The sequence below is a fragment of the Eurosta solidaginis genome, chromosome 2 (genome assembly GCF_040869045.1).
Source record: "Eurosta solidaginis isolate ZX-2024a chromosome 2, ASM4086904v1, whole genome shotgun sequence".
Taxonomy (NCBI): domain Eukaryota; kingdom Metazoa; phylum Arthropoda; class Insecta; order Diptera; family Tephritidae; genus Eurosta; species Eurosta solidaginis.
Window position 1 is genome coordinate 23,131,078 of NC_090320.1, and position 17,936 is coordinate 23,149,013.

The 17,936-nt window shown below is 36.4% G+C and overlaps 1 protein-coding gene across 1 annotated transcript in view; it reads right to left on the bottom strand.

Annotated features, from left to right (window-relative positions):
* The window catches only part of Sema1a (semaphorin 1a), a 678,660-nt gene that overhangs the window by 560,009 nt on the left and 100,715 nt on the right, over nucleotides 1–17,936 (bottom strand). Inside the window, 1 exon segment of the mRNA XM_067764629.1 lies at nucleotides 6,036–6,813. Within this exon segment, the coding sequence (XP_067620730.1) occupies nucleotides 6,036–6,210 (175 nt within the window). The 5' untranslated portion in view covers nucleotides 6,211–6,813.

Genomic DNA, 17,936 nt, shown 5'->3' on the forward strand with positions numbered 1-17,936 from the left:
AGGCGACTTACGGTTGCTATTAATGGTCTTTTAATACTCATGACTCTCGTGGCACAGGGCGCCTCCAGTTGTTTCGGCTGTTTTTAAGAGCTATTCCCGATGTGCGAACAGTAGCAATCCCGACCACAAGTCTCTACCACGCCTCCTGACCCTCACACCATATACCAGCACAGAAGCTATAGGACTGCGACTTCGAACTCATACCTTCGTTGACGTCACTTTCCTAGAAGCTCTAGGTGTACCTCCAAGGACTTTCCAACAAATGCTGTTGTCGCGCTATGCTGCCGAGCTACACCAGAGAAACACCTTGAAACGTTAGGGAGTGACTATTCGGCCAAAGATGCCGCCCTCGAAATCATAAGCAGTCTAAGTGGATGTCATTGCGTAATGGGTGAAAATCGTATAATCTTCGGCGCATCTACATAATTAAAATTTTACAAGGACCCTGGATAAAATTTTTAAAGGTAGAACAAAGTATGCAGGCGTTTGTGTTCACAACATTGATTTCAATAGTCTTCGTTAAATCAAAACCATATTTTAGAATGAAAGTCGACCGATTTTAAGTTGAAATATGTTAACTTCTGTTTCCGGTCTTATGCTATAAGAGCTCATTACCCCGTAGCTTCAGTTTTCAGACTAGTTCGACTGTCCACTACGTTAGGGTAGTAGCATACACGGTCATTAGTTCGACTGTCTTGGGAAAGCTTTTACTTCACCACTTTGAGTGTTCTTGCGAAGGACAAAGCCTCACCTGGTAAATATATGTGCCTACGTATTCACATTTGTAAAAGAAGCCGTAACGTGTAGGTGATATTTAAACTTGGTTGATAAGCTATAATCAATGTGATTCACTCCAAGGGACTAGTTTTGGATAGGGCAGCCAACTTTAGGAAATCTCAAACCGGGAGACTTGGGTGTTGAAGGATTAAGTGTCAAAATGAAAATTAACATTTCAGACCCTATTGTATAATTTCGCAAATAGACAACAGATGTTTGAATGTAAGCCCAAGTGATTTTTCAAACCCTTATACGTACATATATCCTCAACTTAAGTATGAGGTAAGAATCATTTCAAAGGATTTTGCGTCACTGATTTCGCTTAGTCTTTCAGCCAATCACAATATAAATATTTTTTAAATCGGCACCTTTTTTGGTTAATTTGCTTTTTTTAACAACTTGAGGACAATTTGAAAACATGTTCGCCTTGGGTCATTTTATTTAAATTCATTGTTCATTATTAATTTTTTTTTTTAAATATGGAAAGTGAGCTTATAAATTTATTAGATATATAACTTTTCTTTTAGTGTTTTGTTTTAATAACTTGGTGAATTGGGTGATGCAAAGTCCGTGTTAAGCTGACATCGAAGGCGCCTGTTTTTTAAACGGTTTTATTTAGCTTGAGTTGACAGGCAGACCGCATGCACGGCCGCACGGCCGTTGTGAACGAATCTGGTAATTGAAATTTAAGTAACTTCCCGATAAGCTACAAGCTTGAAACTTGGAATATAGTTCAGAACCCGATGACAATGTAATAATAAAAAAAATCGCCGCTAGGTGCCGCAAGGATCGAGATATTCGCAAAATTCGCATTTGTGGTCCGATTTGGCTCATATTTGGAACACATAATACACGCAAGAATAGAAATCGACCTGTGAAAAAAAATCGCCGCTAGGTGGCGCATGGATCGAGATATTCGCAAAATTCGCATTTGTGGTCCGATTTGGCTCATATTTGGAACACGTAATACATGCACAAATAGAAATCGACCTGTGAAAAAAAATCGCCTAGGTGGCCCATGGATCGAGATATTCGCAAAATTCGCATTTGTGGTCCGGTTTGGCTCATATTTGGAACACATAATACATGCAAGAATAGAAATCGACCTGTGAAAAAAATTGCCTCTAGGTGGCGCATGGATCGAGATATTCACCAAAAAAAAGCGACTTATGAAAAAAAATCGCCGCTAGCTGGCGCAAGGATCGATATATTCACAAAAATCGTATTTGTGGCCCGATTTGGCTCATATTTGGAACAAATATTGCATACAGTCCAGTAGTCATGTCATGTCACTTGACATCAAAATATTTTGGAGTTGGAGGAGGGACAAGCATACGTGGCGCAGAGTCGAGTAAAGTATTTGGAAGGATTATGTATTGAGGACTTAGGTTGTAACAAATTGTCAGGAAAGAGTCCTTGTAATAATGAGTCACTAAATGAACTAAATAGATTGAGAAATTAAATAAAGACTAAAAACTTGAAAATAAAATAATTTAAAAAAAAATTTTAAGTTAAACGGTTTTATTGAAAACAATACTTACATGAAATAATAATAATACGAAAAGCTAGAAAATAATTAGGTAGGTCCTAGGTACTAGTCATCACACTCCTTATCAATCTAGGGCGTTGATCAGACAATTAAATAAAAGCGTTGGACGCGTCATATTTCTATTGATAGTCATATATAAGACCAACTGAATCTTAATCAGGTTATGCTACGCCTCACATTTTTAGAAATTTTACGCGCCCAACGCTTTTATTTATTTGTCTGATCAACGCCCTCGATTGATGAGGAGTGTGATGACTAGTACCTAGGACCTACCTAATTATTTTCTAGATTTTAGTATTATTATTACTTCATGTAAGTATTGTTTTCAATAAAACCGTTTAACTTAAAAATTTTTTTTTTAATTATTTTATTTTAAATAACTTTTGAACAGTAGAAAGAGTTAAACTTCGCAATTAGTTTCTTATAACTGGCAGTGATGCGCATCCGTTGACACCACTTTCGACCATATCCGACCAATTTTCGACATGAACAATAAATGGCCTAAACAGTCTTAAACGAGTAGAAAATACCCTGCAAAAATCGTTGGATCATGTGGTCCACTGGAGTACTTACCATTATACTCCACTGTAATGCAGCAATGGACCAACTCATGTTTCTACACGAACATATTGTAAGCCGATCATTGTTCGTTTTTAACGATTGTAAACACTACACGATGTTGATTGGACTGTGGGTACTCCATGGATTACTCTGATGTAATGCGGAGCTGGAGTATATGGTCCGGTCCTAGGACATCGCTATGTTAATTGGACCATATTTTTTGTATGAATTGTGGTTAATTTTGGAGCACTCGCTTGGTCCATAGCGAGTACTCCATACATGCATGCATGGAGTACTCGCGATTTTTGCAGGGATATAGTAACGCGCCGGACGCCGCCACCGCCGCGCCGATATTTTTGATATTTGGCGGCGGCGTGCGAAAAACGACCCTAATCGGCGGCGGCGACGGCGTTTATAGGCGGCGTATATCTCTAATACAGACATGCACACATACATAAATACACGTTTGCTAACACATAAACGCACCGTTAACACACTTGACACGCGCTACTGCTGCTCGAAGCGCGGAAATACAACACTAATTGCCAGCCAAAAATGTATAAAAATAAACACAAAACTTTCAACACAACAACAAAAAAAAGATTGGCAGACGTATTCGTGGAAGGAGTGGCACCGCCACGCGAATGAGCCACTATTTGGAATACAAAGTTTTTTTGATTCAAGTGTAGAAGTAAAATTAATATGGATGAAGGCATGCTTGTATTTTAGTGGGGATTAAAAACGCACCCTGTGGGAAATTTTCTTATTTGTAGTTAGACCCTTAACATTTTCGGGGATTTTGGATTTAGAGCCTTTTGTTAGGGACATTTTGTTTAAGACGAAAATTGTTACGACGCTTTGGCATAGCAGATTGAGTTTACCGCTTTTGAGTTTGCGGACACCGTTTTGACGTTTTTTTTTGTGGACTAGTTTTTAAAAAATTACTCTGTCTTACTGCTATACTACGTCTGCCAAATCACGTAGATCCCATATCCTAAAGCCCTCCCTTTCAAGCACTAGAATTTCTCATATCATTGTGTACCTAGCTGTCTTGCCATACTTCGCCTGACGGTGTGTCATCTATGATTATTCCTTCTTAGCAGTAGTAAGCAAAGTCAAGATCTGCACAACCTTTCACGCTGAGTATGAACTGGAGAGTTTGTTATCTCTTTTCAGTCTGTCCTTCGAACAAGTTCAAAGCACTTAAGTCTTATTTCAAATACCTTCGTTTCAAGCTCCCTAAAACCGGTATTAATGCATTTGTAGTTGCTGTTGTTTATCTATACCCTAATTTTGATAAGCGATGATGGAAAATAGTTTCTATATACATCAAATATCTATAGTGTCGGAAAAATAAGCAGACAAGGCGGCAGCGATCACACTTCTTGTCCGTCGTTTACTTCTGGGGATCCGCAGCAGAATGTGGGTTATCAGGACACGCTCATTCGCGCCCAAAGAGCGATAAAAAGGACGATAGCAATATTACAACACGAAATATTAAAGTCTAACTGCAAAGAACTAGAGTAAATTTTGACCTAAGGGTTTGAAATTACATCGCCTAAGACGCCGTCAAAGCATAAACCACACCGACTCTTCCTACAACTAGCGCAATATATGTATGTGCCAGTCCTACATTGGACTCAGGAACTAACACCGATCCGAGCTCACAACTGTGGTAGACTCCACTTCTCCACTCGACGAAGAATTCAAAATCGATCCAAAAGCCCTCCTTCAAGAAACAAACATCATTTGGGTTCATTATTCAGTCACAGCAGTGTGTGTCCGTATGCAGAAATATTGTTACAAGTAAGAAGAAACGAGAAGAATCCGTATTTAGGAGAACAATTTTATTGAGGGACTGAGGCCCGGAGCCCCTGTAAGAGCACGAAATTTTCTCAGTTGGGGGCGAGCACTTGTAGCTCTGATGTATTAATGTACGGGTAGAACGCCCTAATTTTTATGTGAGAAAAAATACGTACATTTCGGAAAATAAACCTAAGTTATTTCTTGAAGAAGAATATTTCTTAAGCCTGCCGCGAATTAAAAGCGAGAAATGAAAGAAATCCCTACATATAATTAATAATTCAATCACGTGAGCTCGACGAGAAATCATTTCTCGCGGCAGACTCGCTTACCAGATATATATTATTGTTCCTGCAGAAGTTTGGGCCGATATCTTTCTTGACTCGAATGTTTATGCAATTATTTTTGGTATCAAAGCAACTTTCATATGATTTCTCAAGTTTATCATAGGAGGAGCTTTAACCATTTCGTAGGACCTCTCGCGTTCTTTTGAGGGACCTTCTTCCTACTTGAAACAATTTTATACAGGCGAGTGTGACAACAGCATTCACGTCTTTGCTAGCTTCTCGGGAGCTTAGCATTGAAATTGAAATCTCCAACATTCATACTTTATACTAGTGTAAATGCAGATGGCTTTATCCACTCGCTTTGCAATTGGTCTCTAAGTGTTGCCTTTTTTGCTATTCCTTTATTCACCATTTAGGTACATACATACTAATTCTTTATACTTTTAAATCCCAATTATGTGGAATAATTATAGGCGCGCTCTAAGAGCTTAGTAACATTGGGTTTATAGCATTGCTTTTATAAGCAGTACTTTCACTGTTCACTATTATACCAATATTATTAAGTAAAAAAAATAAATGTAAGGCGCGATAACCTCCGAAGAGATCTAAGGTCGAGCTTCTCTTCCAATTTGCGTCGTGCTCCTCTTGATTTTCCCTACAAATTGGCCGAATGGGACCTACATAATTTTATGCCGACTTCGAACGGCATCTGCAAGGCAGATGAGTTTTCACTGAGAGCTATTCATGGCAGAAATACACCCGGAGCGCTTGCCAAACACTGCCGAGGGGCGACCCCGCTTAGAAAAATTTTCTTCTAATTGAAAAACCTTAATTAGCGAGACATGTTCAAATTGCTTTATACAATAGTTTTTGTTATTGATCATCGCTAAAATCCGACTATTCCATAATTCGTCTGACATAAGCAAAAATGTCAAGTAAATTTCTCCTACAGGGTCTACACTCTAACCCTATTCTACCCAATACATATACATACATTTATGTTATAAATAATTTTCTTGCTAAAAATTTTCTCCACTTCCTTTCTTATTTCAACTTACCTAATTCCACATAAAGTTTCGGCCGCACATTCTCCTGCCAGGCACTTAAATTCCCAATCACGAATATCGTCAATATGAGGAAGACTTGCGTCGCTGCGACGACCGTGAAGCCGTTGGCAATATGGCAGCTACGACACGACATTTTGATTCGTTTGATTTGCGGTTCGTGTAACATTTTTTTTTTATTTATTTTTTGGTATATTTTTTTTTTTATTCTTGCAATTTATTTATTTTCTTACCACAATTTAATTATTTTCTTACAACAATTTGTTACTTTTCGTTAGTTTGGTTATTTTGTTCTTTTCTTTCTCTTTCCTTTTATTTATTTTTCTTCATTTAATGCTTCTTCGCGTTTAGTTATTATTATTTATCAAATCACAATAAAGTTTGTTACTTATTTACCTCCTTGCGACTTTTAATTTCTTTTCACTTAATATTTTCTTTTGATTTCCGTATTTTTTGTTGTTGTTGCTATTTTAACCAGAACTTTCATTCAGTTTTATTGCTCTTTTACATTAACTTTGACTTAACTTTGTCGAATACGAAAATGTTTCTTCAAACACTCTAGCACGTTTACTGATTTCCGCTTCTGCTTTAATTTTTTTTTTTTAAGTTGGAAAAAAAAATTCTTAAAAGTTAAAATTAAATTTATTTGAGTTGTTAGGAAAATATTGCAGGAGTTGGAATGTTGGATTTCTTTTGCGTCGAAGAATAATAATTTGAGTGAAAATATATTTTCAGAGTTACTTTATCATATTCGCAGTTGAAAGGCTGTGTTCTGAAAAGATAAAGAAGAAGAAAAAGAAAACTATTAATAGTGGTGGGGGAATTTTTCATATTTTTGTTTATAAGTGCTTTTTGAAATTCTGGTATAGATGAAACCTTTTCGTTTAAGTTTATTTGAATATTTTTTGCAGTGTGAGTCATGTATTTGCAAACAAAATTTGCTCACGCCTTAAAATATGCAATGTTTGAGGACATGCCTGCAGTTATACTAGAGGTAATCACCCGGATCTGGCGATATGACAGTCATTAAACACAAATATCTCTTAACGTTGCATACTTTTAGGCAAAGCGGCGTTCTTCAACAAATACACCTCTCGGCAGTGATTTGGTGAGGCCTCCGAGTATATTGGCATAGCAGATGCCCTTCGGAGTCCATCTGTGAATTTGCCTCATGCAAGAGCAATTTGGTGATGCAATAACTTCAAATCATAATGAAGTATAGTACAAGCTTGAAAGCGGTTTGCATTCTTTGTTTAAATTGCATTGCTATGGTCGTTTTCAATTTGTACTATTTTGCTTGAGCTAATTTAGAATCAATGAAAGACAGGATAAAATACATATCGGATGTGTATATGCAGTTGGTGTATACTTTTGTGGTATAATTGTATCAGGAAACATTTTGAGGAATATTTCATTCCGTTATCACTTTCACGAAAGCTTTTTTGTGTAATTTTCTACAACATCGTTTGGAATAGCAATTAAAAGGAAGCTGGAACGTTTCTCTTAGAGCAAATCTTTGCACAAAACACGTGGAAGATAATAGAGAGGAAATTTTGATATTTATCGCCTGTAAGTATGCTCTATTTTGGCAAACACTCCGAGAGTATTTCTGCCATAGAATAAGGCCGACCTAAATCTTATCGAAGGTATACACCACCCATCTTTATTTTATTTCGGGAAAATAATATGATAATGGTTAAAAAAAATACGTTGCATATTTCAAGGCGCGAATTTCCTTATCTATTCTACGAGTATTTTTACGTTCTTTGTACAGGATGTCATCCGATTATTTATGTATATATTAAGGGAAATGAAGGGAAAATAAATAAGAGAAAAGAGAAGAAACGAAAAAGAGAAAAAAGGAATGGAAATGAAAGAAAAGAAGAATGAAGAGATAAAAAAAAATTAGGAGTCAAAACCGTAACCGAATTCGTGGTATAAATTGGTTATTAAAGTGTGCATGTTTTTTTGTCGACGTACAAATTATGGACGTGTTCTAATTTCTTATCGGCGAGTTATCGGTTTGTTATCGAAAATCTATGCATTTACTATCGAAAGATATCCATTATTTATAGAAAACTTAGTTATCTATTTCTTAATGATTTCTCAATCATTTATACCGACTTACGATTTTTTTAACAAAAAAAAAAATGGTTTGATATCGAAAAGTTGTCGATTTCTTATCGCGGCGTTTTCTATTTGTAGTAGCCAGCATGTCTATTCATTATTGGATGACCATCAATTTTTTATGGAAATTTTATCGATTTGTTATTTAAAAATTATCTCTATGTTGAAATTGGAAAGTTATCGATATGTATAAACAAGTTATCGACTTGATAACGAAAGTGTTGATTGGATATCAAAAATTTGATGATTTCTTATCGGAATTTTATCAATTTTTAATAGCCGTCTTATCGATTTTTTCTTCAAGAGCTATCGCTTTGTCGTCGAAAAATTATCTACATATTATAAAAATGCTCTGGATTTGTTTTTCGATAGATGTCAATTTGTTATAAAAAAAATTCTATTTGATATCGATTTCTTAGCCTAATGGTTAACAATTCGATATAGTCATGTTATCGATTTTTTATGAAACAGATAGCGTTACGATTTCAATATAAAACCGATGACAGACCTTTAACCCGTTCTTAACAAGCCGATAAATACGCAATAAAAAACCAGTGGTTCGGCGATATAACCCGATATCCAACCGATAACTAGAATAATTTGTTGTCGATAATAAGCCGATAACTAAGCAATAACATGTCGGTATCGGTTTTTACCGATAAGAAGCCGACGAAACTCTTCGGAAAATTCTCGAAGTTATTTGTTTTTGGTAAAGTTGCCAAAGTGTGTTAACTTCAGCTCTAATTAACTTATGCAATTACAATAGATTTCTAGACGCCTTGAACTTAGGACAATACATGGTACTCGTACCTTTTGTTTGCGTCGGGTTAGAGATAATGGATGACGTCCACGATGTCTAGGGAATATTGCCCAGTTGTCGTTAGACATACGCAAAGACTTAACTACCAGAAATGTGTTACCTTTGAAGTTTAAATTTTGCCGAGGGGTTAGAGAGTGGATTATTTGAACATATTGTTGAGTAGTGCCTCTAACTACGTTATCAAGCAATTATTCTACCTCAACTCGTTGCTCGGAGCTCCGCTACGACATTACAAGAATTAAGTGGTTTTTATTACTAAAAGTAGAAAGACGTTTGTTATTTTGGAATATGCTTGCGGTTAAAGCTATTCTTTGAAAGGATTTCAAAAGCTTCTCTACTAAGGTTACACTTTTTTATAACTTATGAAGGTGAAGAACAAGTGACCGGCCAGGAGTGAATGAATGTCGATCGATTTTTAAACCGTTTGTATTGAGTGTACGCTCCAGCAAAGACAGCTTAATTCGGATCATGCTTTGATGATTCTGCGTCCTGTTCTACCAAAGTGAAAGCCATAGAAAGCCGTAAAATTCAAAAGATTGTTCGAAATGCTATATTTCTGCTCGCATTTTGAATCAGCAAACCTCATTTTATTACTAACAAACCACATTCCTCTAGAGTTCCTTCACCACACTTCATTCCTACTCTACAGCTGTGATGTTTAATTTAACATTTGCATTTATAATCTCATTTTCATCCTAAAAATTCTCGTATGCAATTCTCTGGGCACAGAATTTGACAAAAAAAAAATTTTTTTTTTTTTAATTAGTGGTATTCATTTCAATAAAAAAAACTTCACAAAGCTGAACGTAAATGTTGAAACTTATACAGAGAACCAGCAGAGTTACCACCGCAGTTGTCAAGAAAATTTGAAAAAAAAAAAACATTTTTGTGAAATAAAGTTAGTTGGATAAGTAAGAATTATCCATATACTAGAAGTATGTATGTTGACTGTTGTTGTTGTTCTTGTTGTTGATGTTGGTCACAGTTGCTTACTTTGCTGATAACACGCTGTTGGCATTACGGCATCAACCGCAAGAAGCTGTTAGTGCAATAGCAACAAGGCAAGCGAGACAACCGAATAAGGTTTAACAGCAGTTGCTATTTCAAAAAGCATAGACATGCATAAGTCTGTATCCACAATGTACATTAGGGTAGTCCTTATAAATCAAATAATCAATTTTCTTCAGCCTTACTCATTCAAATGGTAAGACAAAGCTCGAAAATATCAAATTTAACCTTTTGATCCTGACTGCAGGCGGTAAAGAGTTTCGCACAGGGGTCGAAGTTAAGATTGGGTTTTGGAGACCCAAAAATATTTGGGTATTAAATTTTTGAATAACCAAAATCGATTATACTATAGCGAGGGCGTCTTCTACAAGGATTCACGCTCAAACTGCCCTATGGTGAAACAAAAAAAAAATGTTTGGTTACTTTTTAAGTCCCCATAGAGAAATATTTACTATAACCCTTGTGCAAAGCCCCTTAGTAGACACCAAATCGGAATCAAATTTTAAAAGTGGTATTTATGACCTTGATATTATCGTTATAGGGGTTGAACGGTACGGTAAACAGTTTTGTTTTTTATTTTATTTTTTTAAGATCCACCCTAATAGAAAGATTGTGCCTGTTGGGAATACTCAATCCAATAAACAAGCTAACTAACTTTGTACTAATTAACTATCAACTAACTTTTGGCTAGTTTCAAGGCCATGAAAGCAACAATCAATAAAACTTTTTAACAACTTTCAAATTCTAACGCAGTGCTGAACCTCAAGACGGTACTACCATACCCAGGATGCCTATTTAGAAAAGCTCTCTTGTTGGTTGGTTATTGTGCTACCCGAATACTTAAAGACCCAGCCCAAAGTAGTGCATGGGGCACAATTTCGATGCGCTTTCTCCTAAAACCGACTGCTGCTGTTTTTATTAAGCTAGTCGGTTCAAAACATTTGGCTGAAATCTGTCCTATATTTTACGGAGTATTTGGCTATATTTTGAATCCTAATATGTGATAGAGCTTGGCATTCGCTCGGATAGTGTGAAACTGCTATTTTGCTGCACTCCTCCATGCAGCTCCTGCAAGCGCTGTTAAAAGGGGGATCCGTTTTCTCAGGAGGAAGGCGAAGTGGCCAGTGTCCTTTCCTTCCTTGACTACTCTAACAGGCCCTTTCTTCTGCTATGTATGCTACTTCGTCTCCGCAGCATCATGCAGTGTCCTTGCCTTTTGCAATTCATGCTGCCGCACGCCGTAGTAGTTTCTGCATTAGCTAAGCATTGCGACTCACTCTTGTAGTACGGGCGAGGAATTTGCTGTAGCTGTATTCAAAAGTGTATGGTTCGTTCCTGATTAATCCTTCCTTCCTCCCAATATTCAAGATACAACTTCGACAAAGCCAGAAGTGTCAGTATCAAACATCCAAAGTATGGCCTAATAAAGCAACAGATAATATACACAGTTTAATTGAATCTCTCTTTCCGGTATAGAAAGAAGAAGCAGCTCTCGGTCTAAGATTATCACCACTTTTACATTAAAAAAAAGCATTAAAGAACGGCAGTTGTTAATATTACCTGGGGACCTCTTTGATGGAATATTTTCTTTTAGTCACATCTTAACTTTAAGAAAGCTAGAGTTCACATTTACTGTCATTTGACCTTCTTCAGGATGCCGAATAGCGGTTTGTAATGTTCAGGGACCAAAGCACAAGCTTCCCTAAGTCATATTTGGATAAGAACTGTCATTCTGGCATCTCGCTCTAGAAACGAAACCGCAAATCCAAAGACGGGGTTCTTCAGGATGGTGGTGTAACGTACTTCTTGATAACTTCTAGTGAGGCGACTCTCAGAAGGTGTCCACTGTGTTACTGATCAAAATCATAATTTGGTCAACGGCTTCTTACTCTTTACCGGGCGCGAAATATGTAAGGTTTTCTAGAACTAGAACTGAGATACTGCCGAGCAAATGACTTGCATGAACTAAGTCAAAACTTTCAGGTCATCTCAGTTTATTTATACGATTTAAAAAAAAAAGTTTTCGGGAAACTACATTCGATGGTGCAATGTTAAATTACTGATTTCAAAGATGTGTGATCGAATTGTATGTCATTGTCATTATTAAAGTTCATTTTATTGCAGGAGGGAGCACACAACTACGTTCAAAACATTTGAAGAAAAAGAAACTAAATGTCTCCCCAAGAGACGAACCACGCCTTCCGTTGCCATCCCGTCAAAGACATCCAGAAATCCTTTCTACTTTGGTCTAACCCCATGAGAAATGTGTTGTATATCGAAGCGTTTCCGAAAATCTACCAGGTAAAACCACTCTCCCTAAAAAATTTGAACGAATCAACTAATTTTAATTTAACATAAAAGTTTTAAACTAACATAAAAGTCGGTAATTTGTAGCTATCTTAAAATCAACTACTTAGAAGTTAGTTTATATATAACGAGTTAGTAACTAGTTACTACAAAGTGTACTTAAACTTAGCTAAGATTCTTAGAGGGTAATCTGAGTATTTCTATATTTGTTTTAGCTATGTACGTTCGTATGAATATTTCTATGCGAGCATAAAAAGCATTGAGCAAAGTTTTAAAATTACGACTATTTACATAACCATGACAGTCGGCCGCAACAAGGACAAGCATGGCAATAGTAGGAACAACAACAACAATAATAAGAGAAAAAGAAAAACAGTAACAATAGAACAACAATTCGAAGTTTTATAACCACAGCAACGCAAGTAATCCACCCCACACTGGGAGTCACAACACATAAAATATGCGACCAGAGAGGAAGAACAGCAGGCAACAGGAGCAAAAGATGAGAGAAGAACAAGAGGAAGGAAATATCTCTTGAATAAATATGCAAGTGTTATATATGTAGAAGAAATAAAATATGAAAAACAAAATAAAAGCACAATAAATGAAGAACAATAAAAACCTAAATGACATTATGCTAATTCAGGAAGCTAACGATGACGACCAAACCAAGTTACGGCATGGCACAGCACACGCCCAGTTGACACATGAAAAAAAAACCTACAGTTAGCTAGGAACTATAAAATGAGCATCAAAAAGTAAAATTTACTGCAAAAGAAATCCAATGGAGTAGTGAGCAGGAATGAGCATACGGGTATACATATGTATGCATGTAAAGATAAAATGGATAAAGTTACGACGATTACACTGAAAGAAAAAAACTGGTAAAATAAACCGAAATAGGGGTCAATTCAACCCAAATTTCTGTCAATTTTTATCCATCGCAACAAGATGTTAAATCAGCTGCGCACAAATCGTTGATTCGTAATTGACCGTTTTAGTAGTCAAATGAACAAGAAAAGTTGTTGCGACAGCTTTGTACGAAAGTACCTATGTTGCGGCATTTGCAAGGCAGATGAGTTTTCACTGAGATCTTTTCATGGCAGAAATACACTCGGAGTGCTTGCCGAACAGTGCCGAGGGGCGATCCCGCTTAGGAAAAATTTCTTCTAATTGAAAAACCTTATTTCTAAAATTTTTATGTTGCTTTGCCCGGGGTGTGAACCCAGGGTCTTCGGTGTGGTAGGCGGAGCACGCTACCATCACACCACGGCGGCCGCCATATACATACGTAAATATGTGCATACACATAGTACACAGCATACATAAGTACAAAGTAGAGAGCGCAGTGAGCGTAAAATTCTCTTTGAAATTTGCTCATGTATTGACTGTTGATCGCGGTTGAAATGACCAGTGAAATCAGTTGTGTTAACAAAAAAATCAGTTAGATTGATTAGGAATCTGTCAATTTTACAGAATTTTGTTAACTTAAGAGCTACAATTTCTCTTCTGTTGAAATTACTAAACTAATTTGTTCGCTTGAGAAAGGACTCGGTCGAATTAACCATAATTCGATCAATTTCACCGAATCTCCGTTAAGTCAAGAACAACAGAACCGATTTGTTGATTTTACTAGCACCATTTCTTGCAGTGTATGCTGAGGAAGCCAAATCGAAGAAACTTGCTAAAAGGAAGTAGAAGTAAAAGTTTACACAATATACATATATTACATGCACTAGAACAAAAATGGACTACTAGTTAGACTAACTAAGCAAGTGGATGAGGTTGAAGGAATAAATTGCAATAAAAAGAAAAAAATTTGACAAAAAAGAATAGCATAAAAAAATAGCTATCCGAAGCCTCTTAAGGCAGTCAAAAAATTTAAAAGTGTGGAGTGCGAAAGAGAGAGATCGAAACGAGACGCTAGAGCTGTAGACGTGAGAGGTAAAAAAAATAGTAACTTGCCTAAGAAACTACTGAGTAGTAGTAAAGAACTTTGGTAAGGAATAAAAAGATGTGTGTTGTAGCTTAGCCACGGTGCTGGGTTAACAGCAACACGAATGGATGGTGCTAACTTTCATGTTAGTGTTGACAATAAGTAAGCAGGATTAAGAGAATGTAGAAACTTTGTGAAGAGCGAAAACGTATAACAAGAGAAAAAATTAAGTGTTTAAAGAAATGTGGTGAATGTTATAGAGACACACTATCACTAACATCATTAATAAGATGTATGTGGAAGAATAGTGTGGAAGAATAATAGAGCTTAACGATAGAGATTTACACAAAAATTAGTAATGAATATGCAGGTAGGAAATACTTAGAATTCGAGTAGAAAATAAGCTAGATTTATCAGGGAATTGGCTCTGTTGATAGAGAAAAGCTTCGACTATATGCTGAGAAAGTAGCAATTTCAAATTGGTAGGTTCATAATGAAATCGAACGAATGAGAACTACAGAATTATTTGGAAGCTTTGGAAGAAAAATTCCAAGCCCTGCCGGTTATAAAAAGAAACAAGTCAACTATAAATTAATCTGTATGAGGATTTCAGGTTCGATTCGAGCTCAAGGCCAGAACATTTATTTTTATGACAATTATTGTTTCTTAAATTTTTACATAATTGAAAAATTGCTTTTTTTGGAATAAGAGATAGAAAAGGATTCGGATTAAGAACGATTACTCTGCGATATTTCTTTTTGTAATGGGAAACCCAATTGAAGTGGCATTTCAAGTACATCTTTGACACCGAGCTTCTATAAAAGCAGTCCAAAGAAAACAAGCATTCTGTGGCTACCAAGTCTGAGTGAACATTGCATAGGAAAGCCATGACAAGCCGAAGTCAAGCCATCCTTAAATAAGTAAAGGATGACAGCAGCGATTACAAACAAATAATGTGGATTTGCGTAAAGTTTTCACTGATCCGAAAAAATAGTGATAAACAAATGAATCTAAAAGCCCGATTTGAATTGGAGTTATTACATTTGTATCTAAAGTGTCAATGACTGTGGAAACCCACGTGCATAGGCGGAAATATATGCCTAATCAATATGTGCAGCTCAATCCGCGACTTGACTTATCGCGATATATAAAACCATTCCTATAAATAGAGTGTGGCAAATTACCTTAAATTTTGTGAGCTTTCAATAATGCCGTACTAGCGGCTATCCAATCGACTCGAATGTATAAGTAAACCACTGAGGGAAAGCTCGGTTACACCGGAGGACGGAGAAGTGTCGGCTGACACAAAAGAGAAAAGGGGCATGTCTGATAGAAGCGTACTTTCTCCCCTACTATGAAAAAGTGGTCAGGCAGCCGGCACCACCTTTTGGGTGGGTCGCTTAATCCAGTTTTTGACATCAATAACTTACAGTTCTGTTAGGGTCTACTAAAGCTCATCTTTCCATGGTTTTTGAAGTCTTGAGAGAAAATTGTACAGTGGTTTTGGTGGTTAACCAAATATTTAAATATTTATTTTTTAAAAATATTATTTTATTTATTTTTGAGTTTAAATATTTTCCAACTAATTAGAATTTTCTTTTTTTGAAGTTATTCAAAAATTCTAAGTTGAAAACTCAATTAAAAATTATTTTAAAAATTAAAGTAAAGAGTACAAAGTAGTTAACACTATAGTGGTAACCCATACGGAGCCGCAGAATCTTGAAGTATCAGTAGGCAGTTACTCTTGACCCGACTTAAAAGCTGGCTGCGAAGTATTAACTTAAGACCTACAGCATGAGGAAAAAAAGATATTACAGTAATATCGGCTCAATGAACGCGGTTCATCACAACGATATGTGCCGGTTCAGAGGCCTAGTAGACTTCAAAGCCTCATTAAATCGCATGCCCTTATCATGCCATACAATCAAACCCTCAACTCCCATACATTATTATAATATAGAAAAGTCACTATAAATGAGCTTTTTCGAAAGAGATGCATATTCAATAGATGCATATTCACAGAACTAATCTCAACAAACTATGTATCTATACCTTTCTGGGTGCTTCTAATTTCCCTTCTCAGATATTTCCTACTTTTATAGATTGCAAGCCCAATCTGAAATATGTGATAGTCTCAAAGATGATATGATTTAAACTCAGATCTGATTCGGTGTATCCGAATAGCCACAGCGGCCAAAGAGGATTAGATTATTGCAGTGGCAAGGCATGCCTTTTATACACTGAAAGAAAAAGACTGGTAAAATCAACCGAAATACGGGTCACTTCAACCGAAATTTCTGTCAATTTTTATCCATCGCAACAAGATGTTGAATCAGCTGCGCATAAATCGTTGATTCGTAATTAACCGGTTTAGTAGTCAAATGAACAAAAAAAAGTTGTTGCGACAGCTTTGTACGAAAGTACCTATGTTGCGGCATTTGCATGGCAGATGAGTTTTCACTGAGATCTTTTCATAGCTGAAATACACTCGGAGTGCTTGCCGAACAGTGCCGAGGGGCGACCCCGCTTAGGAAAATTTTCTTCTAATTGAAAAACCTTATTTCTAAAATTTTTATGTTGCTTTGCCCGGGGTGTGAACCCAGGGTCTTCGGTGTGGTAGGCGGAGCACGCTACCATCACACCACGGCGGCCGCCATATACATACGTAAATATGTGCATACATATAGTACACAGCATAGATAAGTACAAAGTAGAGAGCGCAGTGAGCGTAAAATTCTCTTTGATATTTGCTCATGTATTGACTGTTGATCGCGGTTGAAATGACCAGTGAAATCAGTTGTGTTAACAAAAAAATCAGTTAGATTGATTAGGAATCTGTCAATTTTACAGAATTTTGTTAACTTAAGAGCTACAATTTCTCTTCTGTTGAAATGACTAAACTAATTTGTTCGCTTGAGAAAGGACTCGGTCGAATTAACCATAATTCGATCAATTTCACCGAATCTCCGTTAAGGCAAGAACAACAGAACCGATTTGTTGATTTTACTAGCACCATTTCTTGCAGTGTATGCTGAGGAAGCCAAATCGAAGAAACTTGCTAAAAGGCAGTAGAAGTGAAAGTTTACACAATATATATTACAAGCACTAGAACAAAAATGGACTACTAGTTAGACTAACTAAGCAAGTGGATGAGGTTGAAGGAATAAATTGGAATAAAAAGAAAAAAATTTGACAAAAAAGAATAGCATAAAAAAATAGCTATCCGAAGCCTCTTAAGGCAGTCAAAAAATTTAAAAGTGTTGGAGTGCGAAAGAGAGAGATCGAAACAAGACGCTAGAGCTGTAGACGTGAGAGGTAAAAAAAATAGTAACTTGCCCAAGAAACTACTGAGTAGTAGTAAAGAACTTTGGTGAGGAATAAAAAGATGTGTGTTGTAGCTTAGCCACGGTGCTGGGTTAACAGCAACACGAGTGGATGGTGCTAACTTCCATGTTAGTGTTGACAATAGGTAAACAGGATTAAGAGAATGTAGAAACTTTGTGAAGAGCGAAAACGTATAACAAGAGAAAAAATTAAGTGTTTAAAGAATTGTGGTGAATGTTATAGAGACACACTATCACTAACATCATTAATAAGATGTATGTGGAAGAATAGTGTGGAAGAATAATAGGGCTTAACGATAGAGATTTACACAAAAATTAGTAATGAATATGCAGGTAGGAAACACTTAGAATTC